The sequence below is a fragment of the Camellia sinensis genome, chromosome 5 (genome assembly GCF_055761805.1).
Source record: "Camellia sinensis isolate YWXY chromosome 5, ASM5576180v1, whole genome shotgun sequence".
Lineage (NCBI taxonomy): Eukaryota > Viridiplantae > Streptophyta > Magnoliopsida > Ericales > Theaceae > Camellia > Camellia sinensis.
The window spans coordinates 116,121,870-116,147,090 of NC_138965.1; the positions used below are offsets into that span (position 1 = coordinate 116,121,870).

At 37.3% G+C, this 25,221-nt stretch overlaps 1 protein-coding gene across 1 annotated transcript; it reads left to right on the top strand.

The window, feature by feature from the left end:
• Positions 1–3,136: 3,136 nt before the first annotated feature.
• On the top strand, positions 3,137–25,198 carry LOC114321053 (calcium-dependent lipid-binding protein). The gene is made up of 12 exons (XM_028268187.2): positions 3,137–3,519; positions 3,614–3,744; positions 5,231–5,332; positions 8,941–8,991; positions 10,855–10,975; positions 13,564–13,685; positions 13,844–13,942; positions 17,958–18,038; positions 18,152–18,237; positions 18,931–19,156; positions 23,880–24,044; positions 24,598–25,198. Exons 2-12 carry the CDS (start codon positions 3,640–3,642, stop codon positions 24,982–24,984), a joined length of 1,545 nt encoding a protein of 514 aa, XP_028123988.2. The 5' UTR covers positions 3,137–3,519; positions 3,614–3,639; the 3' UTR covers positions 24,985–25,198.
• Positions 25,199–25,221: the final 23 nt, after the last annotated feature.

A 25,221-nucleotide genomic window follows, 5' to 3' on the forward strand; every position in this document is an offset into this window, starting at 1 on the left:
AGAGATTCTCAGTGTTGTATTCATTGCCCTATTTCCATTGTAAAGCAAATGATTTCATGAATTGTAATATAAACTTGGCATTGCATGGTTTTGGAAAGAGATATAAAATGTTTTGACACGAGCATTGTATATGCATTCATCTTATAACTCTATTAAGATTCATACATTGTGTTAGAGTATCTTTATTGGGTTTTAGCTCACCCTATATGGAAAATCATTTTTAGGTGCTGATTATATGCCTCCGCCAAAGCCGTAGCTTGAGAGGATTTGGAGCCAAGAGCTTCTTATTTTGTTTTTATTGTATTTATTTTGTACAAGTCTAGAGCTTTACTTGTATTGAGTTTCAAACCCACTTTTGTTTTAACCTACCATCGACTTGGAAAGTTGTCGCCATTAAAGCATTCATTTATTTGTTTAACTCTTATTTTATATCTTTTGCTTATAACACATGCTATAGGACTTATGAATATATTACTGCATGTGTTACACTTTTGTAAAGGAATGAAATCATATGAATGAAAGGATATTATTATGTTCAGAAATGTATTGTTATTTAATAATTGTCATGGGATAAATAATGGTTATTATTTCGGGGTTATAACTTCTAACCACCACTCAACTTCTCCCCTACCACTTGACTTACTTTTAACATGCAATGCCTCCACTTCTCACTGCATTCTACCACCATTGTGAAACTCTCACGACATTTCCCGTGTAAATCATAAGCTAGTGAAAGAAAGATCAATCTAGGATCAAGAGAATGATGCTAAGGTTTTTAGATATATGATTAATAGATTATGAGTATGTATAGAAGGTGAGAACAGGTGTGTAGAGTGAAAAGTAATAAGAACATTAAAAAAAGAAAAAGAAAAGAGGGTTGTAGGTAATATGGGGGCATAAGAGGTTTTGGAGTATAGAATAAAGAGGTTGGAGGTGGTAAGAATTAGATTTGAGAGTTGACACGAGCTACTAAAAGGTAGATCTAGGGAAAGATATGAATAAGAATGAATGGTGAGGATGAGTGGAAAGGGATAAAGAAAAAATTGGCATTTGTAGGTGGTGATATAGTGACGAGGGCAGCAGTGGTTGATTGAGTAGAGGGGTGACGTGCCGGTAGCAGAGAAAGAGAGGGCTATTGACAATAGATAACAATGTAGATGGATCGATGGCATGATGGCATGAGGGGTAAGAAGATAATTTATTGTTTTTCAATTTTAAGATTTTTGTCTTAAGAAGTAATTAGGTTAATTATACATTATTCCCGCAAATTTTATTTTATTTTTTTTTAAAGAGTTAATTACCAAAAAGTCCTGTTTACATATTTGGTAGTAGCTTAGGTCCTGTCAAAAAAAATTTGAACCAATAAGTCTCATTTATAGGTAAAAAGACGTTTTGCCCTTTAATCCCAAAACTAAGAATGTTCTCAATTTCAAAACTGAGAATATTCTCAATTTTCAAACAGAGAATGATTTCAGTATATAATTATCAAAATTAAAAAATTTCTGTTTGGCTTCTAAGAAAAGTATGGGATTGAAAAGAAAGATAATTCTGCGAATATTTTAAGAAATTTATAATTATCAATTTTGAGAAATTTCTCAAATTTTTCATGATTAAAATTGTGAATATTATAAACTGAGAATGTTCTCAATTTAAAAAAACTCTCTCTCTCTCTCTCTGCAATCTTTACTTGCAGGGCAGTTTAAAAAACAAAACATGCTTCATGTTCACCATTATCCCATGAAGTCTTACCCAACACAGCTGCCTTCCTCATTTTTGCACCTTTTCTCCTAGCTAATATTAGTGGTTCCTCAATTTAAAATTGACTTAGAGAGTTGCAACATTTTTAGAGCATTTTTGAGTCACATATCAATTCCTGTTGTCTTCCATCTCCTTTTACAAGTAGAGACCTAAAACAGAGAATGAAATATCTCCACTTCCCCTCAGCAAAGTCTAACTTCCATACTACGTCCTCGGGAACAACCCAGTCCTTCTATGCCAGATAAAACTCATGAGACCACAAATTGGGTATAAAATGGATCGGAATTGACTGTTTTTCGATTGGTTTTGGAGGGTTTTGGGGATTTTGATGATCTGGGCATTGGAGAAGAGAGGCGAGGCGAGGCAGAGGAGATCGATGTTCTTGGGGAGAGCGGAGGGTCCTTGGGGATGAGGGTACTTGACGAGCTGGGTACAAGCAGGGCAGCAAATGGTGTGAGGGAAGGGTTGGGGGAGGAGTTTAAGGCAGGTCTGGCAAGCGGAGTGGCCGCAGGCGAGGACGCGAGGGGTTGTGGAATCGCCGTCGTAGGGTTGCAGACACACCGGGCACTCCGGCGACTCCGACAGCTCCATGTCCGACGTCTACTTTGTTTGGTGTTGACTTTTTGCATTGGAGAAGAGAGTGTTTGGTGAGGAGATCTTGGAAGGGTAAATTGGCCTATTAAAAATTAATAGGACTTGAGCAAATAATTTTATCTAGAATTTAATGGAGTATAAGTTCACAAAATGAGACTTGTATGTAAATGTCCATTTTTTAAATCTCATTCCACTCTAAAATTATATATTAGACTTTTCAACTATCAAAATTGGTTTATTTTAATCCATTCAAGAAGGGAGCGTTTGAATAATTTTTAATAATCGAAAGATCTAAATGTATGATTTTCAAATTAAACAAAGTAAGATAGTATATTTTTTGTGATAGATGAGGGGGGTAAAATAATTAACCAAAAGTAATTTTTTATTGAGGAATAGAATTATAATAAAAGATAGAAAAAACTACAAAAAAAAATTTCAGAGTTTAATTTTTATAACAAAATAAATTATGAATTTTTAATTTTATTAATTTAAACTCCAATCCTTTAATTTATTTTTAATTTAAACTATCGCCTATTTTTGTAAAGTTATATTAAAAAAAAATATTTTAGTCATTAAATCCAACAAAAAAAGTATTGCAAACACAAATACATTGAGTTTAATAATTAAAATATAAAATTTTAATCAATTTCACTTTATAAACAAATCATTTAAATTTAAATTGACAAAATTAAAACTTATGATTTATTTTCCTACAAATCTCCCATCTATTTATTTTATTTTATTTTTTCCCTTAAAAACAAAAACAAAAGGAGTGTACAAATCCATAAATATAAAGAGAAGCTCCATCATCTTTGGAAAAAACTTGCCAAAAAGGGAAGAAAGGACATGTACCATTATACAAAAGTTCAAGGAAATAAAGTGCAAAATCGCTTTTGAGAAACTGACAGACAGAGACAGACCAAAACTAATTTAAAAAATCTGGGAATTAAATGCTGTGTGTGTAGCGGTGTTTAAATGGGTTTACTTTTTGACACGGACTGCCCTTCACGCCTTTAATATTCATTTTCTTTGTCTCTTCTTCTTCTTCAATCTTGGAGGAAATGCCAAGAACACTAGGGTTCGATCGATACTTTTAGATATAGAAAACTCAATATCACTCTTGTCTTCCTTGTCATCGATCTGCTTTTCGAGTTCTTTAAAATCAGTGTAAGAGTTTTTGTTTGTTCGGTGATTTGTTTGATGTGTAATTTTGGATTTGGTTGTCATTTCGATTTTTTGATATTTTTTTTTTTCCTCTCAGGAAAACTGGTTCGGAATCGAGTGAAAATGGGCTTGATTTCTGGGATTTTTATGGGGACGATCTTTGGGATCGCTTTAATGGCGGGTTGGCGTCATATGATGAGGTACCGGAGCAACAAACGTATCGCCAAGGTAACCTAATTTTGCAATTCACTATGAGTTTGCTCGTGTGTTTGTCAGATTTTGATCCATTTCTGGTTCTGGGCTTGATTTGTAACTGAAAATTCGGGGGGGACTTGGCATTTAAACAGTCCCATCTCATAGTCAGTTCTCAAATGTCATCTGTGTTTGGATGGACCAAATGACAAATCTCCAAGGGCTTGGACCCAAAGGCCATGTTTGTTTGGTTGGACATGAGCTTGGGATTGAACTAATAGTCCAATAAAATTATTAATCCGATGTTTGGTTAAACAATTGAAGTAGGGACTAATTATTTTAAACTTGACTATTAATTAAGATAGGATACATAATCTAACGGATTCGTAGTCCTAGGACTATTAGTCATGAAAATGCTAATTCAGTCCGCCCAAACAAACATGGCCAAAGTGGACAATGATGTGCAGTTCTGCTGGGGTAATATAGCTTTGCCTATGAGGGCCAGTGGTGATTTTATTCTTTGAACCTTGGGCCAGTGGTGTATTTGGCCTGCCCACGGGTTGTGGCTAATGGAGTTGCCTTGCCGAACACATCCCTCCCCTCTCGATAATTGCCATCAGGTCATGGCCAAAGCGGCGTGGTAATGCCAAAAGCTTGGCCTTGATGTGCCTAGAAGCTCTGTTCGGGCCTGTCCACACTGTTCGATGGTGTCAAAATGCTAATGATCTTATAAGGAATGTGACTTTGGGCTGCTTCAGAGAAGCCAGTGTCCTACCTTCATCGGCCAAAGGTGTGACGATGCCATTGGCCCGAGATGTGCCTAGGACTGGACTTGCCTTGCCCACGGGTTGTCGATGCCAGCAGGTTGTGGCCAAAGCAGCATGGTCATTCCAAAATCTGGGTGTCAATGTGCCTAGAAGCTCTGGTCGGGCTTCAAAGTAGTCACCAATGTCCCCTCATGGGATATATATAGACCAGGTTCAAATGCACTGCCCTCACGGGCACGCCATGCCCCCTTGAATTCGTGTAGTATCAAGGGCAAAGCTACATTAGCCCAAGGTTCAAAGAACAGATCCACTGCCGGCCCTCACAGGCTACTTATATTAGCCCAGCAGAACTGCACATCATTGTCTACTTTGTAGTTGAGGTCGGTGGGATGTTGTTTTGCTCTTGTTACTATGTTAATTTATGGGTGTTTGATTCTTAGGCAAGCGACTGTTTTCCCTGTATTGACAACATGAAAAACAAGAGAGGTTATTATGCATAGATAAGAACTCCAAAAAAATTGTAAGAAGGTTGTTATTCTCATAAAAGTGGATTACATATAAGTTGATAATTTAGTGAAGAAATGTTTAGTGCAAGCTATAATTTTTGAGGTGGTTTTTTTTTACTTACTAGTTTTCTAGTAAGGGCCACTTTGATTGTTTTGAATCATAATCATATTCCTGTTCAAACTATATGCTCAATCCTTGTACACCATTGTGTTTAAATTCATTTTTATTTCATTTCATTTCTCTGACAGGCTGTTGATATTAAACTTCTTGGGTCTCTCAGCAGAGATGATTTGAAGAAAATTTGTGGCGACAATTTTCCTGATTGGATTTCTTTTCCTGTGTTTGAACAGGTTAGTGTGTTTTCAAGTTCTGAATGGTGACCTTTTCCCTTTCTTCTACATTTTTTATGCAATTTGTGCCAGTTATTTTCTTTTGGCTACCATTAATTCTTTAACCTTTTATAATTTTGAGATGTTAGTTATTTAGTTGGATGGTTAATGGAATTTAATATTGGCCAGCTTTGATAAATGTTTGCTTTGAGGCAGTTTTTGGATTGAGAATAAACTTGGGGGAACCTAGTATTTTCTTGGTCGGAAGGAGTGCATGTGGGGGCTTTCATTGACATGCTGGGATGCAAAGTTGTGACATTGCCTTCTTCATATTTGTGACTCCTCCTTGGATTTTCCTTTTAAGGTGACGTTGGTTTTGGATTTGGCGGTGGAGAGGTTTCAAAGGCATTTGCCAAGTTGGAAGAGGCAGTATTTGTCCAATGGTGCTAGGTTGACTCAGACTGAAAGTACTTTAATTAGCCTTCTTACCTATTTCATGTCTCTATTAACTATTCTGGCCCGGTTGTAAAGCAGTTGGAGAAGTTGTAGAGAGACTTTGTCGGGAAAATTAGGGAGCAATTCAAATATTATCTGGTGAATTGGGATATTGTCTACACCCCATTGAGAGAGGCACATTTAGGTATTCACAAGCTTGCTGTTTTTAACCAAGCTTTATTGGGAAGTGGTTGTGGAGATTGGCATGTGAAGAGAAAAGTGTTGAAGGGAGTGTAGTGATGGGGTGTGGAAATGTTGAAGGGCATTCACGGGTGGGACTCCTTTTCCAGTTTCATCCAGTTTGTGGTGGGTAATAGAGAACAGGTGACATTGGTAGTGTGGAGATATTGGACGTGGCTTTCCTAATGTTGCCCACAATGCTCGTAATGGGGAGGCTCCTATGAGCTATGAAGTATAGACAAGGACAAGGGACACAGATACGTTGACACGGAAAATTCTAAAAAAGTAGGACATGGACACGGCTTGGACATGCCACAAATAATTATATGTTGATATAATATTATCTAAGAATATATTATATAGCATAGTTGTCAAATCGAGATTCAAATCGTGAATCAAAATGGTATTGTACTGAATTGTGAATCGAATCGAATCGAATCGTGAATCTTAAAGATTCGGTCACTTTTTTTAAATTATATAGAAAAATATATCTACAAACTTGGATATTAAATATATCTAATAAATATGAAATATTTATACTTAAATCAATGAAAATATTGTTTTAAATGATGATTATGTGGTCTAGGTAAGAAGTTAACACGGATTCTCAAGTTTACCACTTCACCTTTTGCCTTTTAGATACTCTTTCTTATCAACCATTCTTAATAAAGAAAGCAAACAAAGACAAATTTTCAATTTCCAAGTAACAATAGCTCAACAACAATGTTTTTAACTTTTTACAAGGTTAAAAAATCAAAATCTTAAACTTTTTCAAAAATCTCACTTGATGCTTTAAAAAAATTCATTTTGTAAATGCAAGTACTTAGATAACATTGAATATGTAAGCCTAAAATATTGTAGAGAGAGAGAGTTTATTTTTTTTCACTAAGATTTGAGTATTTGAGAGTAAAGAGGAAGGGAGAAAGTCAAAAGATAGCATATAGTAATGCTAAAGACCTTAAAAAGGTTGTGTGAACCCTTTTCCAACAATAAAAAAATCAAAAAAGGAAGCCAAATATCGATTTTAGTGAATCGAATCAATTCACGATTCACTGATTCGGTTCACTGATTCACCTACGATTCATAGCTATTGTTGGAGATTCACACAACTTGTTGGTATCAATTACCCACTGAATCAAATCGAATCGAATCATATCATTCGAATTGCGAATCATACGATTCTAATAACAAAGTTATATAGTTATATACAAAATTAAATAATTCTTTTATACTAACTAAATTTTGTATCTAATTTTCTCATATAAATTTTTAGATTATTGGATTGGGCCATAGTAGTTTAAAAATTGGACAAACTATAGGAAACATATATAATTGTAGCATTTCCCTCATCCTTCTAAGCTATTTATATATATATATATATATTTAAAGAATTATACGTTACGTTATTCTTAAGAATTATTGTTTTTAAGAATATAGGATATTTATGTCAAATTCTTAAACTTTAGTGCTAGACATGGTCAAGAAGTGACGGGCATGTCGTAAAACGAGTGCTGGACGCGTGTCCGAAATTAATATTTTTAATTTAATTAAGGACACGTAAAAAAGAGTATCGGACACGTGTTCGAGAGTGTCCAAGAAGTGTTGATGTCCGACACGGACACGTCGCCTTCTTAGAAGTGTTTGATGTTCGTGCTTCTTAGCCTATGACTATCTTAAGTTTGATGGTGATCCTGTTTTTTGGATAATTAGCCTTTGCCCTTTGGCGAGAGCTAAATGATTTGGAAATGGGGGAATTGTCGGACCTTCTTGGTTGTCTATGTCATATCCGCATTGGTGATGGAGGGGATACGGTTAGATGGTTGAGATTATCTTTTGGCCTTTTTGGTGTGAAAATTATGAAGCTATTATAGGTCACCTGGGATCCACCTTTCCTTAGAAGGGGGTTTGGGGCATAAGACCTGTCTATGGTAGCCTTTTTTTGCGAGAGGTTTGTGATGCATGGGAAGATCCTTACCATTGGCAATTTGGTTAGGAGAAGGTAAAGTATATGTTAATTGGCGTTGTATGTGGAAGGACAAGGTTGAGACAATTAGCCATCTTTTTGTCTATTGTGACATGATGAGGTAGTCGTGGTTTCTTATCCACCTTATCTTATGTTTGAAGTTATTTAGGTGTTCCCTTGTAAAGTTTGGGATCTTTTGTTTTCTTGGAGAGGAGTTTGTGTGGGGAGAAGGAGAAGAAAGCCTTGGTGCTTGGTCACTTTTGTGATTATGTGGTTAGTATGGTGTGAAGATGTCTGTGAATAGGTTTTTGGCATACAACTTATAGGTCTTTTTTGTATGCGGGTTGCACCCCCTTGGGGCCCTCTTTAATAAATTTATGCTTATCAAAAAAATAAAAAAATAAAAAAAAAATTGTTTGCATTGCTTTTGATATGCAGCTTATTTTTAATTTTGTGGAACTTACATAATCTTGGGAAGAACAAAAGAAATACTAGTGAGCAAATTTTAACTAGATGAATAGATTGAGAAGTTCTACATAACATATTTGACCGCTGTACTTGAGAAATTGTAATAAAAGTACTAGTGAGCAAAAGCACAGACAAGAACAAAAGGACCCAAATTGATGAGAATATTAGTCCCCATTATATTAGTTGGAATTCGGATACATACAATTTTTGGTGTCTGACTGGATATGAGGCACTAAGTTGTTCCTTTCTTATTCACCAATGAAGCTACACTTGATCTCCACTGTGGGAAACAAGCAAATTATTGATTTTCAAGAAGATTAAGTCAAATGAGATATGTTCTTTCTTTTTTTGGTTTACTTTTAGAATGTGGAGAACATGCTAATGTAAAGTTTAACTACTCACACATGAAATGGTTTAAGAAGTGGTACATCTATGAATTATTTTAATGTTATTGGGTTTTTTGGCATGTTTTTTGACATGTTAATGTTCAATTTATCTTATTTCATTTGGCTTTGTGTTTCAGGTGAAATGGATGAACAAACAACTGAACAAACTGTGGCCATTTGTTGCAGATGTAATCTTCTTGACTTGTTCTCTGTTTCGTCTACTTATATTGATGACTGTTAGCTTCATACTGTTTTCTGTTGCTTTTGAGATATATTTCTCGATTGTCTTTAATGAGCTTTGCACACCTTGTGATAGTTCAATTGCTTCCTTATCCCTATCACCACACTGCCTTCCCCCTATCTCATATGCACACAACACATAGCACAACATACAACAGAGTATCTATATGAAGTTAAAGACTAAAATATTACTTTTGTGCTTTTCTTATTAAGTATCTTTCATTTTCCTTTCTCTATGCCATCGTTATTAAGATAAAAGATGTTGTTCATTCCGCTACCCCTTCAGCAGGCCCCTCAAAATGTGCACTTCCTTTTTAATGTTGTCCAAGGTTAAAAGGAAGTGTTGCAGTTGATAAATGCATACCAATTTGCAATTTAGCAGGTACAACAGTTCTAAAACGAACTTTATCAAATGCCATCAACCAAGTGTTAACCTAGTGAATGAGATGCTTCATTACTGGGTGTGTTTGAGTCTCATTATTGCACGATGCAGCGTAACTGTCCCCTATTCCTCTTCTACTGATTGTTAAAAAATGTCATCATCACCATTCTAACCCTTAACACATCTGTTATTATATTTGATTGCTTTTGTATTTCTAGAGCATCAAGGTGATACACTATTGGATGCATGATGGAATAACCTCAGCCTGAGACTCATGATGAAGTGAGTCTAATTTGGTGAATGACACAACATGAGAGAAGAGTAAAAGAATACATAAAGGTTGCGTAATTGTGACTTGTCTCCCATAAAGGCACAATTTTGATTGCAAGATGACAAATATATCTTTGATTTTGGCTGAAGCCGGAGGAGGAGAACATGAATAATTAGCCATTTTGGTTAATAATAGAAAGTCCCCTGATGGCTGTGCCTTTATGTTATGAGAAGACAGTTGCTGGAGCTTACCTTAGGCTCCTGACCATGTGCTGCGATCTGATGACTGATTCCTTCTTTTATTAATTCTAAGTATATACTCTGAGAAATGGCGTTATACTTATCCTCTCGTATGGCATGCTTGAATTTTCCCTTCCAAAATTCAAATTTATCAACAAAATGAGGAGAATGCTAGATGTTGAAGGGAGGGAATATACGATGGAAAATGAAGCAAGTTTAATGGGCCCATTAAACAAAATGCCAACCCATTTGACAAAATACCACACAGTGGAACTGATTTTTGTCATGAATACTATTGTTTAGGATCATATCTTTTTCATGTATTTGTGCCTTTATGTGACATTTAAGGGAACAAATACTTTTGAAGGATCTTGTTTTTTTTTTTTTTTTTTTTTTTTTTGGCTTAAAAAAAGAAGAAAAGAATTATTTTCCTTTATGTAGTCAAGGTTAGTATGATTCTTATTTATTTATTTTGGTAGGATAAAGTATAGATGAAAATGCATATTTTGAATATCATATTGTTTGATATATTGAAATGTAAATGCTTGCTTTTAGAGTATGAAAACGCTCTTTTGTACATAGAAACACAATGCTTATTGCTTTACACAACATGTAAATTGTGTGGATGTTTTAGTGTCTTGGACTATTGATTTTCTGAGGTTTCCTTGGTGGAAACTCCATGTCTGTGTCGACATTTGACCCAGGCCTGTCTGCAAATTAAAGAAAAGGAGATACTGTCTTGAGTAAAGTGATGCGTGGAAGACCTTCATCTTGTTATCTGAAATCTAATTTATTTCATTATAATTTGTGCTTGCTTCATGCTGATAACCACTGCCATATTTATTATTGCCAGCTGTGCTCTAGCTTCTTCTTTGTTAATTGTCTTTGTCATAATTTTCTTGGTTGTCTTTATTCTCAGGCGGCAACGATGGTAATAAAAGAATCTGTTGAACCTCTATTAGAAGAATATCGTCCTCCTGGAATTACTTCATTGAAGTTCAACAAATTCTCTCTTGGAAATGTGGCACCCAAAATTGAAGGTATGATCAATATCTAGAGCTTAATTTGGCTCTTGCTTTTTGTACTCGGTCCAAGAGCAGTCATTCGTCCTGCTTATGTTGCTTAAATTTGTTCTTTTCTTCCTATCTTATTTACTCAATTGTTTACTTGTTTGTATTGTTTTTCTTGTTCTCATAATGCCTTCTATTATGATTTATTGGAATTTTCATTTCTTCAAGTTTACGAATCTTAATGATCGAGATTTTTTTTCCACATAAAATAATGTTTGGAAGTTTACGCCATTTGGGAGAGCCCTGGATGCATTTAGTCAATTTACAAATTTATTTTATGCTCAGAAAACCTCTCCCATGGGTATTTTGAGGCCCTTGGCCAATCTTAAAGGTTATTTCAGTCCAAATCCAAGCAAGAGGAACTGTTTTACAGTTTTCTCAAAATTTGACTATATATATATGTATTTTTTGTCATTGGGCGGTGGTGTTCTAGAAGAGTATCTAAGTTTTAAAGATCGTCAAAATGAGGTGTCTACAACTTACAAGGATGAATGAATTTGCTTGTGTATGTCTGATTATCGATATTCTAAAATATTATCTATCATCAAGGTTTTTAGAAGTGGCTTTCAAGTTTTGTAGGATGAGTCGTGTAATGATTAATCCTCTAATATTTAGAATTCAGCAAGCTTATAATCATTTCATAGAATCTTGGTTTTGAAGTTCTGCTGTTGGGATGTCTTGTGTATTACCCATGCAGGCCATACCATCAACTATTCAGTGTCTGTAATTATACTCTCTACAATTAACAATTGTTTCAACTCCATTTGAGGCTCTGTTATGATATATTGTACATTTTCACGAGAAAACTGTAAGCATTACATGGTTCTAAAATCAACCAAGCAGTGTATAATATTCCCATGTAGCTTCTTCACTTAACAACAGATCTTTCCAGCTAAGCATGTGATGTGGATAGTGTTATCTGTGGCCATGCGATGGAAAGAGATCTATGAAGATCTATTGAGAAAAAAGATCATTTCTTCAGATCTAGTATTAGAAACATCAACTTTGAAGCAAGATTGTTAAAATCGGGATCCTAGGTGGGATCAATGAGAGGGTCTCATGAATCGGATAGTAGGATCGTAAGATCCTACTTTAGGATCAATGAGAGGGTCTCGTGGATTGGATCGTAGGATCGTAAGATCCTACTTTCTATTAAAAATAAAGTAAAAATACAAATTAGAATGATACATATTAAAAATAAAGTGAAAAATCACAAAATCTACGATCCTATACGATCCTACTTGCGATCCTGTTGTATCACCGATCCTACAATGATCTGGATCATTTTAGCAATGTAGGATCATAGGATTGTACGATCCTACGATCCGGATTGCCATTTTAATAACCATGCTTTGAAGCAAGTCATTTGTCTAGCTTCGGAGCATTCTTTTAGAACTATAAAACAGTCCCTAACATATTTCGTACATTCCAGCAAACTGGTTACATTTTCATTACTATAAGAAAGTGGAACATTTTGGTCTTGTTTGGTTTGTGTTTGTAGAGTAATTTTTGAGATAAAAAGTACGAAAACTTGTTTGGTTTGCCTTTTTTCAAAAATGATTTTGGAAAATTGTTTTAGGAGAGGGAGTTTTAAAAAAAGTGATTGATTTGATGTGTATGAGAGAGAGAGAGTAATTTTGAAAAGTAGGTAACCAAACAAAATTTTGAGATTTTTTTGGAAAAATTTATTTGGTTTGATTACTCTTGAAAATTTGTTTGTAGAGAATTTTTCCCAAAAATTTTTCTGAAAAACAAACCAAACAAGTCCTTTGCCTCCTTGCAACTAAGAAGTTATTGTTACACATTGTTGAAAGCTTGAGCTGAAGCCTATGAATTATGTTAAATGTGTTCTCTGTTTCTCACGTTTAACCATCTTCCCAAAACACCCCATACTCATCCCCACCTTCTGATTTTCTTGACTGCCCTGCAAAGAATGTATTTGTTGCTTGACTTGAGTGGCACTAGATACAGTATCAAATTCCTTTGGCTTTGGGTATATTCTTAAATAAAGTGAATGATGTATTGCTTCTGTTTTCATAGTTGGATTATAACTTGTTTGTGATGTAGGATGCAACCTAATAAAGCTGCCCTACAATCTTAGGGGTTTATGAATAAAAGAGGCAATTAAGAAAGGATTTTGGACTTGAACTAGAAGAGGTTTATAACTTTTTAGGCTCACTTGATTTTCATTAAGAGTGGTTTATCAAGGGTTGTAGGACTGTTAGGATAGGTTAACTAGGGATTAGGGTTCAAGAATCAATGGGCTTTTGTTTAGGGATGAATTTACTATCTTAGAAGGGTTGATTGTGATTGTTGCCGACAAAAAAAAAAAAAGAAGGGTTGATTGTCGATGTTAGAAGTTTGTATCAACTCGAAGTTTCTGAACAATATCTCATAGGTTATATCAACTTGAAGTTTTTGAAAACATAGGCCAAGAACCATGAACTGTCGGTGCTGCAATATTCTGGGCTGTAAGACCAAGTGCTTGGGATTTTCTATAAAGCATTGCACATGTTCTCTTTAGATTTTTTATGTGCATAATTACTTAACAAATGCAGGTATTCGTGTTCAAAGCCTTAAGAAAGGTCAAATTACCATGGATATTGACTTCAGATGGGGTGGTAATCCAAACATCGTTTTAGGTGTTGAAGCTGCAATGGTTGCTTCAATACCCATTCAGGTTGGTGCATTAACGGTTTTGTAGTTTAGTTTTAAATGGTCTGTCCTTCTATTGGATTTATTCAGTGTTGGGTAATTTTTTTATTTATTTTAATTTTCTAATTATAATATACTGGAGGACATTGATTGAAAATATCATTATTGTATTGTTGGTTGTAGTTGAAGGATCTTCAAGTTTTCACAGTTGTTCGTGTTATCTTCCAACTTGCTGAAGATATTCCTTGCATATCTGCTGTTGTTGTTGCTCTACTTTCTGAGGTATTCCATTAGGATATTTGGATGTGCTGTTTACATTAGGGGTTTTGGCCTATTATTTTCCTGTTGTTTTTAATTATTTTCTACTTAGTTTCATTCTCTATAACTTGGAATGTTGGATGGTCTTTGCATTTTAAAGATATGTTGTCTTTGTATAATGGGATGTCGTGAGATTGATCACATCATTTCCACTTAACTGGGGAAAATTTTGGCTGGAAGTTGTTCTAAAAAATGTAATTAAATGTATGAGACCAAATTCTTATTTGACCCTTGCCAAGTAGAAGGGGGTGCTTGGTGCAATAGTAGAAGATTGGGATGCCAAGTGCGAAGATACGGTTTCAAGTTTGAGAGCTGCTGCTATACATATTTTCCTACAGTTAGGTTCGTGTGCTGTCCACCCCTCCCAATATCCTCAACTAATTAAGGCCAATACTGGGTAATATCTAAACATTAGTCTTGTCTTTGCCACGTAACCATTCTTCTGGTTTGAAAGTTGAGTCTCTTCCTTGCTGGTTGAAGTTACTGTTTGGATCTTGTTAAAATCCACCTACTCTCCACCTACTTCACCCACTTAAACCTACTCCACTAAACCTAACCCACTACACCACTACCACCTCACCTACTCCACTAAACCTAACCCACTACACCACTACCACCTCCACTTCACCTACTCCTCACCTACTACACACTCACCCTCTCCTATATATAGGAATCATTGTAACCATAACATAAATATCAATCAATAATACAATTCTCTATTTCTCTTTATACATTAAATTTTCTACATGGTATCAGAGCAAGGTTAAGCACTTAGTATTTTTCGCTTCACCGGCGGGCGGCAACCTCGCCTTGGCCGCCCGCCGGACCTCAACCTAATCTGCTAAAATTTTCTACACATACCTTGAAATTTCTTCGAGTCCACCACCACTGCCTCTCCTCTCACTGTTGTCCTCCCATACACCACCGTCTCGATCGTCTTCATCTACAATGTTGCAGTGAAGGATCTCAAACGTGGTTTTGTTGCATCCAACTCAAAGGATGATCCAGCCAAGGAAGCTGCAAATTTCACCTCCCAGGTTATTATTATGAATCACCCGGGTCAGATTGGTAATGGGTATGCTCCAGTTCTTGACTGCCACACCACCTCACCTACTTCACCACTCCTAAGTACTCAAAAGCAAGGTATGATGAAATTGTGCAGGAAGTCTCTTCCTATCTGAAGAAGGTTGGTTACAACCCTGACAAAATTCCTTTTGTCCCCATCTCTGGTTTTAAGGGTGACAACATGATTGAGAGGTCCACGAACCTCGATATGATTACACAGCCCAAGAGGCCATCAGACAAGCCTCCTCTTCTCCACATTCTTGATAACACCAACAGCAACAGTTTGACGCATTTATTAGAGAAAAGGTCCAAAGGCAGCTCCTGTCAAAGCTGATGCTCAGCAGGCTGTACCACCTATTGAAGTGCCAGCACTATCCTTGCACATGGGGGGCACCCACTCATTTCTTTATTGTTTTCTTTTACTCACCCATGTGACCCACGATGCAACTTATACTTTTTCTTTTCTTTACACTCTTGTTCCCCACTTTCTTTATTATATATATATATATATATATATCTTTTTATTATATTATATTAAAAAAAAAAAAAAAATCTTCATCTCTCCTCCGTTTGATTTCCAACTCCATTATTTTTATTTTTATTTATTTTCTCCAAACCACTTTCCTTATTTCCTCCATCTTTCATTTTTTGATTTCAAATATATTTTTATTATTTTTTCTTTATTTTTCTTTCACATTCTTTTTAATCTTTTTCCAATTCCCTTCATACCATATAGCTTTGCACACCAAATCATATTTTATTCATCTCAGGGATCAACCCCGATCACAATTTTACACACACAAAAAAAAAAAAAAAAAAAAACCAACAAACAAACAAACAAACAAACCACCACAACACACCCGCACCCACAGTGGGATTTTTCTTCTCTACTCTGCTGCAGGTCTCTTCTTCTTGCTTTTCTCTTGGGTGTCCCTTACCGGCGCTGCCTCCATACTACCCACTCCACCGAGCACGTTCACTCCACCCTGCTCCTCCACTACAGCATATGGTGGACCTCCAAATCGGAACATCAAGATAGCCTTCCGCTTCAGCTCCTTGTTTTCCGCCTTCAGCACACTTATCTCTGCTCGCGCATCCTTATACATGCGCTGGAGCAGAGCCAATTGGCCGTTTAAATGCTGCACCTCATTTGTCCTACTCTGCAGCCGGTGCGACAAGTTTGTGACTGCCGTCATCGTCTCCACACAGGACTTCAAAGTATACTGATTGGCTTCAATGTCAGTTTGCACTGCCATTTCTTGCTCCACAGACCGCATAGGAAAGTTCAACGGAGCAAACCCTGGGGCGCTTGGTTGAGGTTCACTGGCCCCCGCACCAGTTATCTCTCTTGTTGACTCGTTAAGGTCTGGAAAGAGAGTGAGCAGACCACGGGAAGACGAAGCCATTTTCTGGAAAACAGAGTGTTACAGAGTATCTCTCTCAGAAATCTCTCTCAGACAACAGAGTGTTACAGAGTATCTCTCTCAAAAATCTCTCTCAGAAAACAGAGTGTTACAGAGTATCTCTCTCAGAAATCTCTCTCAGAAAACAGAGTGTTACAGAGTATCTCTCTCAGAAATCTCTCTCAGAAAACAGAGTGTTACAGAGTATCTCTTTCAGAAATCTCTCTCAGAAAACGAAGAGTTTTTCAGAGTTTTTCTAACAGGTTTTTGTCTCTGCTTCCAAGCCTCAGCCTCCGCTTCGGTTTATAAAGACCATGACAAAGAGGCCGACACGCGTTCTGTCGATCACGTGCATCGCCGCGTGTCTGGCGCACCTTTTGATGGCACGCCTTTTTATGGATTGGGCACGCCTTTTGATGGCACGCCTTTTGAAAACATGGGCACGCCTTTTGATGGCATGCCTTTTTATGGATTGGGCACGCCTTTTGATGGCACGCCTTTTGAAAGATTGGGCACACCTTTTGAGGGTGCGACTTTTTTAGGGGTCCGACAAGACTCTGTAAACTGTCCCGACATTGATTCCGGTTAGCTCCTTTATGGGTCCGACAAGACTCTGTAAACTGTCCCGACATTGATTCCGGTTAGTTTCTACAAGGGTCCAGCAAGACTCCGTAAACTGTCACAACAACTGTCACAAGAGTGTCTGCTACAACGGTCCGACATGACCCCATAAACTGTCTTCTACATCGGTCTGACACCGCCATCCAGTGTCCTCTACACCGTTATGACACCACCATCCAGTATCCTCTACATGGTTATGACACCTCCATACAGTGTCCTCTACAACGTTATGACACCACCATCCAGTGTCTTCACCAATGGTCTGACACGACCATACAGTGTCTCTTATCCTCTTTTCTTTTTATGTATTTTCTTGTTTTGTTACTCTCTCCAAACTCAAGTTGGTTAGTTCCTATCCCCCTTGAGTTTGCGGGGGGCTGTTAAAATCCACCTACTCTCCACCTACTTCACCCACTTAAACCTACTCCACTAAACCTAACCCACTACACCACTACCACCTCACCTACTCCACTAAACCTAACCCACTACACCACTACCACCTCCACTTCACCTACTCCTCACCTACTACACACTCACCCTCTCCTATATATAGGAATCATTGTAACCATAACATAAATATCAATCAATAATACAATTCTCTATTTCTCTTTATACATTAAATTTTCTACAGATCTTTCTATCTTTATAAAGTGTTCATAATAAAGTGTGCTTTGGTGTTGGATAGCATGCTTCTAAATCCAGAGAGTAAGCATATGAATATACATCCCATGGTGGAAGTGAGAATGTACTGAAATATTTGGTGACTGACTTGTTGGCAAGGAGAGTAGTTTATAATTAGTCATTCTTCAATAAATTATATTATTTTTTGAATATGTGTTCTATAATTTATTTTTGTGATGAAAATAATGAATGTTTTGCATTTCATTCAGCCAAAGCCTAAAATTGACTATACAGTGAAGGCTGTTGGCGGAAGCTTAACGGCCCTTCCTGGAATTTCAGATATGATTGATGTAAGTTTTGATTATGATGTTAAAGTCTTTTGCTGCCATTGCTTTTTTTTTTTTCACTGAATGATTGTTATTGTCATGTTGACTCATTGTGCTTGTTGTGTCAAATTGAGTAGGATACTGTGAATACAATTGTAACAGACATGCTTCAGTGGCCCCACAGGATTGTTGTTCCTATTGGTGGTATACCTGTGGATACAAGGTAATCATATATATATATATATATATGTATACTTTTAATCTGTATTTCCCGAGAGTTCTTGTTAGGTGTTACGGGGAGTCTCTTTTACTTATCTTTTGCTTTAGTTGAGTGATGAGATAATACAAATTTAAATCTTTGTTGATGGATTTGCAATATTGGATAATAAAAATCTGCCAACTTCTTGCATTGTCCATGTGGATAGTTTGGCTGAATATCTATAAATTAGGAACTTTGTTCTTCTTTTGCTTCTCTTAAAAAATTGGTCATCATGAGTATGGCCACAATTGTGACTCTACGAGCAGCAGGTGTGTTGATGTTTTGAGCCATGTTAATGAATTTTATAGATGCTTGCTGAATCGCATATATCCATTATGGTCTCTAGAAACAAAGTGTGTCTTAGGATCCTTCTAGGTTAGGGAGAATCTAAGCATGTCTTAGGATCCTTCTTGCTTAGGGAGGTTCTTAGTTCAACCCATTCAGGATCTTATTCTACTTAGTTGATGCTCATTCATGATGAAAAAATTAATTATTTGTTTATCATACATCTTTTTAAACACTTTTCAGTTCAAGTTTTTTTCCCCAGTTTTAGATGTTTTAGTTCATCAACTGAATCTGTAATATAATTTTTTTCCCCCTCCGTTAGTGTGTTATATTTCAAGTTGGAACTAACCCTTCTTTTTGCCTATAATTCAGTGAACTTGAGCTTAAACCACAGGGTAAGCTTACAGTAACAGTAGTGAAGGCAAATGATCTGAAGAACATGGAAATGATTGGAAAATCGGATCCCTACGTTGTTGTGTATATTCGGCCATTATTCAAGGTTAAATCAAAGGTGGTTGAAAATAACCTGAACCCCATTTGGAATCAAACATTTGGGTTGATTGCAGAAGACAAGGAGACACAGTCTCTTATTCTCGAGGTTTTTATCCATATACCTGTACTTTTTACTATGCTATTTTGTGAATTACTTTTCACAGGCTTTACTGAGGCAAGGCTAAGGCAAAATGCATCAAGGCTTTGATTTTTAGGGTGTACTCCTCAAAGACGTGCACATCACAGTGCGTGGCATGTGTCTTAGGTGCGCTATGTACGCCTTATGCGCATAAGCATACGAGGAGTATGCATATGAAGAGCTTGTCTTAGGTCTTGTTAAACTTAGTCTAGTAGATGGTTTAAACAGAAAAAAACAAACAATAAATAATCTAAGGTTTGGGACACAAGGTTTAGATTATTGGGTTGGGTTGGTTTGTGTAAAAAATATATTGATATAGAGAAAGGAGAGAATAAATTGTATGTATTATTGATTGATATATATTGATGTACATTACAATGATTCATGATTCCTATATATAGAAGAGGGTGAGTGTGTAGTAGGTAAGGAGTAGGTGAAGTGGAGGTGGTAGTGGTGTAGTGGGTTAGGTTTAGTGGAGTAGGTGAGGTGGTAGTGGTGTAGTGGGTTAGGTTTAGTGGAGTAGGTTTAAGTGGGTGAAGGTTTAGTGGAGTAGGTAGATTTTAACAGCCCCCCGCAAACTCAAGGGGGATAGGAACTAACCAACTTGAGTTTGGAGAGAGTAACAAAACAAGAAAATACATAAAAATAAAAGAGGATAGGAGACACTGTATGGTCGTGTCAGACCATTGGTGAAGACACTGGATGGTGGTGTCATAACGTTGTAGAGGACACTGTATGGGGGTGTCATAACGTTGTAGAGGACACTGTATGGTGGTGTCATAACGGTGTAGAGGACACTGGATGGCGGTGTCAGACCGATGTAGAAGACAGTTTATGGGGTCATGTCGGACCGTTGTAGCAGACAATGTTGTGACAGTTTACGGAGTCTTGCTGGACCCTTGTAGAAACTAACCGGAATCAATGTCGGGACAGTTTACAGAGTCTTGTCGGACCCATGAAGGAGCTAACCGGAATCAATGTCGGGACAGTTTACTGAGTCTTGTCGGACCCATGAAGGAGCTAACCGGAATCAATGTCGGGACAGTTTACAGAGTCTTGTCGGACCCATAAAGGAGTCGCACCCTCAAAAGGTGTGCCCAATCTTTCAAAAGGCGTGCCATCAAAAGGCGTGCCCAATCCATAAAAAGGCGTGCCATCAAAAGTTGCGCCCTCAAAAGGCGCGCCCACTTCATCAAAAGTCGTGCCCGACAGAAAGCGTCGAGCCATCAAAAGGTGAGCCGGAGACACGACGAGGCACGTGAGCGACAGAGCGGCATGTCGGCCGCGTCGTCTGTGTCAATATAAACCAATGCGGAGGCGGAGGAAACCAAACCAGACTGAAACCTCTGAACTTGTTATTCTGAAACAATCTGTAAATACTCTGTATCCAACCCTTATCGGAAACACTCAGCAACCCAAAAAACATGGCCTCTTCTTCCCGTTCAGCTACCCAGAATATGGCCTCTTCATCCCGTGGTCTACTCACTCTCTTTCCCGACCTCAATGAGTCAACAAGAGAGAGAACTGGTGCGGTGGCCAGTGAACCTCAACCAAACACCTCTGTGTTTGCTCCGTTGAACTTTCCGATGCGGTCGGTGGAGCATAAAATGGCGGTGCAAACTGATATTGAGGCCAATCAGTATACTCTGAAGTCATGTGTGGAAACCATGACTGCAGTCACAAACTTGTCGCACCGGCTGCAGAGCAGGACAAATGAGGTGCAACAGTTAAACTCCCAGCTGGCTCTGCTCCAACGCATGTATAAGGATGCGCGAGCAGAGATAAGTGTGCTGAAGGCAGAAAACAAGGAGCTGAAGCGGAAGGCCACCGTGATGTTCCGATTCGGAGGTCCGCCATATGCTGCAGTGGAGGAGCAGGGAATAGTGATCGTGCCCAGTGGAGTGGGAAACACGGAGGCAACACCGTCAAGGGCCGCCCAGGACGGAGGCAAGAAGAAAAGACCGGCGGAATAGGCGAAGAAGTGAGGTCGGTGGGTGGCCGTCTTGGTGTTGTGTTTTGGTTTGTTGTTGTAGTTGGTTTTTTTTTTTTTTTGGTGTAAAATTGTGATCGGGGTTGATCCCTAATATAAATAAAACAAAGTTGTTGTGCAAATCTGTATTGTTGGTTTTTTTTGTTTTTTTTTGTTTTTTTTTTTTTGTTTTTTTTTTTTTTTTGTTAATATATATATATAGGAAAAAACGAAAATGATAAATACGGGGATAAGAAGAAAAAGAAAAATAACTTGTCAAAAGGTTGAGGGACATGCCATGTGGGTGGATGTTTTTTTTTTTTTTTTTTTTTGATTACGAAAAAAGGAAGATAAAATAAAATAAATAAAAGGAAAGTGGGGTGCAAAAGGTGATTAAAAGAAATAAATAAAGAAAGAGGGTACTGATGGATATGGGTATAGATGTAATAAAGGAATGAAAAGAAAGAAATAAATAAAGAAAGAAAAGAAGAAAAGAAAATGGGTTTGGACTATGTGCTGCTGTGTGTGTCCCCTCCATGTGCTGTCTCCTCCTGTCATCATACGAAATGGTGGGAAAGTTGACAAATTGGTGGGTGTCATTTATAATAATGGAAATAAAGGTGAGGTAGTGGATGTGTTTGGGAACTGCGTGGAAAGAGAGTGCAGAAATTTAGTGGTCGCCTATTCAGATATTAGAATACGAACCACTAGTTCTCACAACATCAAAAGACCAACAGTGGCCTCTCATTCATTTGCAGCTGCATCCTCTGATGGAGTGTTCTCTCCTTCACCATCTGACGGACCACAAGGCGATTTCCGGTATCGGGTTTGCTGTTGTGTTGGCTGCAGTTTAGGTTGAAGTGCCTTGAGTGGTCCTTTGGGCTTCTCTCCACCTTGCTTCCCCAGAGCCCAATCAGCAGAGTCAAAGTAAGCACGTTCATGGTCCTTACAAATAAGTGGTGGTTTCTTGGGCCCATACTTGCTCTTAACAGCTTCCTCCTCCTGTTGGGGTGATGGCATGGCCTTTTCAGAGTCCTCTGGGACATCTTCATCCACACCTTCATGCTCTTTGACATCTTCCTCCTTGCCTGACATAGTGTTCTTGCATCAATCCAATGTACAGCAGCGGTAAAAACAAGCTCTCGAGAGAAAGGAGAGAGAGCTTAGAGATCTCTTCTTGCAGAGTTACGGCTGTGGAGAGTGGAAGGTATGTGTAGAAAATAAGCGGAATAGATTGAGGTCCGGCGGACGGCTAAGGTGAGGTTGCCGCCCGCCGGTGAAGCGAAAAATATTAGGTTCTAAACCTGCTCTGATACCATGTAAAAAATATATTGATATAGAGAAAGGAGAGAATAAATTGTATGTATTATTGATTGATATATATTGATGTACATTACAATGATTCATGATTCCTATATATAGAAGAGGGTGAGTGTGTAGTAGGTAAGGAGTAGGTGAAGTGGAGGTGGTAGTGGTGTAGTGGGTTAGGTTTAGTGGAGTAGGTGAGGTGGTAGTGGTGTAGTGGGTTAGGTTTAGTGGAGTAGGTTTAAGTGGGTGAAGGTTTAGTGGAGTAGGTAGATTTTAACAGGTGATAGGTTTTAACAGTTTGGGACACAAGGTTTAGTGGTTTGGTTTAATTTGGAAAACAACCAATTATCAATATTTCAAAACTATTCCAACATCATATATATCACTACAATAAACCATCATAATATTCAATTCTACAGAACTCTCAAGCAATAAGAGTTTGAAAATAAATATGAAAAAAGCCAATAATAGAAGGAAAGTACAACAAAAATCGATATTCATAGAATGAACCGAATGCCACACAAAGTTGTTGACAAAGGTAATGCAAACAAGGCTGTTATTAGCAAACTAAACGGGAAACAGAGTTCCTTATGCTGAGGAGGTTACGACAACTGTTGAGTAAGAGATTAATTTTGAAAAGAAATCACATAAAAAGGAAGAAATAGAATAATAAAATAAACCTAACAAAAAAATGGCATTTATGAGTTCAAAACCATATTCATAAATTTATATTCACCAAATTCGACCAAAATTAGAACCCACCTCTAAATGCTCTAATTCATGCTATGGATATATATATAAAGAAAATTAAGTTGAGAAATCTTTACGTAATATAAGAATCACAAACTATTGTAAGAAATTAGATAGTTGACTCCTTTAATACACCCTTAAATCCTCAAATTGAAAGCTTTTTATTTTTTTTATTTGGTTAAATTTTGTAGATTTTTAGGATATTTTTTCTTTAAGAAATAGTTTACTCTCACCGCAAGGGTGTGTGCACTTTCTGCTAATTTGGATGAAAATTGTAACAGTGTCCACAAACCACATGGTTCCAAATGATAGGAGTTATGTACGAAAAGTTTTGCCCCTATTTTATATTTAGGGTAAAAGCTTGTGGAATTTAAGCAGTTGCCTGTCACCAATGCTAGGGTGATACTTGGACTAATTCATAGTGTTAGATTTGGACATGCTAGCATTTCACTAAATTGCTGGGAAAACTGAGAAATATGTGTACCCCCTTTTTATCAAATTTAAGAGGTTCAAGTTTTTACTGAAATAGTATTCAGATAGTAGTCGAAATGAAATGAACTGAAACTGCCAAATGTTCGAATTCTAGTTGTGTTTTCCTGGTTGCAATTCAGATGTTCTATTTGCGTTTGTTGACACAAACATATTCACTATCCCTTCAAACAGGTTTTTGACGAAGACATTGGGCAAGACAAGCGATTGGGCGTAGCAAAATTGCCATTGATTGAGCTGGAAGCTGAAACTCCAAAGGAGATTGAACTGAGACTCCTTCCTTCTCTTGATATGCTGAAAATAAAAGATAAAAAGGATAGAGGCACTCTTACAATCAAGGTGAACATTTCAACTTGCTATTTTTAAATCTTCTTCATCTGTAATCAACTATCATGCCTTCCTATGTGTCTATTTCTTTCCAATATATATTGTGTCTCGACTGTTTTTTTTATATGGTGAAATTTGCTTGTTAATCTATTAAGCACTGACACCTCTCAAGAGGTCACGTATCGGTGATGTGTTCCGGAAACGCTCCAGATACATGGCGGACGCATTTTTGGACAGACAACATCCCATTTTTATTTTTTTATTTGTCACCAAAGTAGCATACTCAAGATTATTGAATTCGGTGAGAATAAATATTTGACATAGAATAAATATATAATATTAAAAAATATGACATGATAAATATATAAAATTATATATTTTGCATGTATTCCCCGAATGTCGTGTCTTACATATTTTGAAAATTTGTATGTCCTTGTGTTTGTATCTTGTCATGTGTCCACGTCTGCGCTTTTTAGATGTTAATAACATGTATCATCTGATTTAGTGTTCGGTAGGAAAAGCACTATACACGTGTTGCTTAACGAGAAAAATCATGAAATTTCAGGTGTTGTATCATCAATTTAGCAAGGAAGATCAATTGGCTGCCCTTGAAGAAGAAAAGAGGATCCTAGAAGAGAGAAAAAAACTGAAAGAAGCCGGAGTCATAGGAAGCACAATGGATGCCCTTGACGGAGCCGCCTCGCTTGTCGGTTCCGGTGTTGGGATGGTGGGAACTGGAATTGGAGCCGGAGTGGGGCTTGTTGGAACCGGTATTGGTGCTGGAGTTGGGATTGTTGGGAGTGGCTTTGGAGCTGTCGGCAGTGGCCTGAGCAAAGCCGGAAAATTCATGGGAAGGACCATCACCGGGCACCACTCAAGCAGCTCAAGGAGGAGCGGCAACACAACTCCAGTGAATTCTGCTCAAGAAAATGGCGGTGCAAAGCCACTGTAAGAGTTGTCGTACAGTTGATGAATTATGTGAATTAGATCCGGTTGTTTTAACTTTTAGGCTCTACAGAATTATATATAACTTTTGTTGTTTTTATAATTCTTCAAAATTTTCTAGATTGTGAATTGAAGGCATACATGTTAGTTGTCATCAATGTTATCTTGAATTGTATCATTAATCATCCTGAATCAAAGTCTGTGTTCCACTTTTCCTTCAAGATCTGACCTTACAACTTCATTT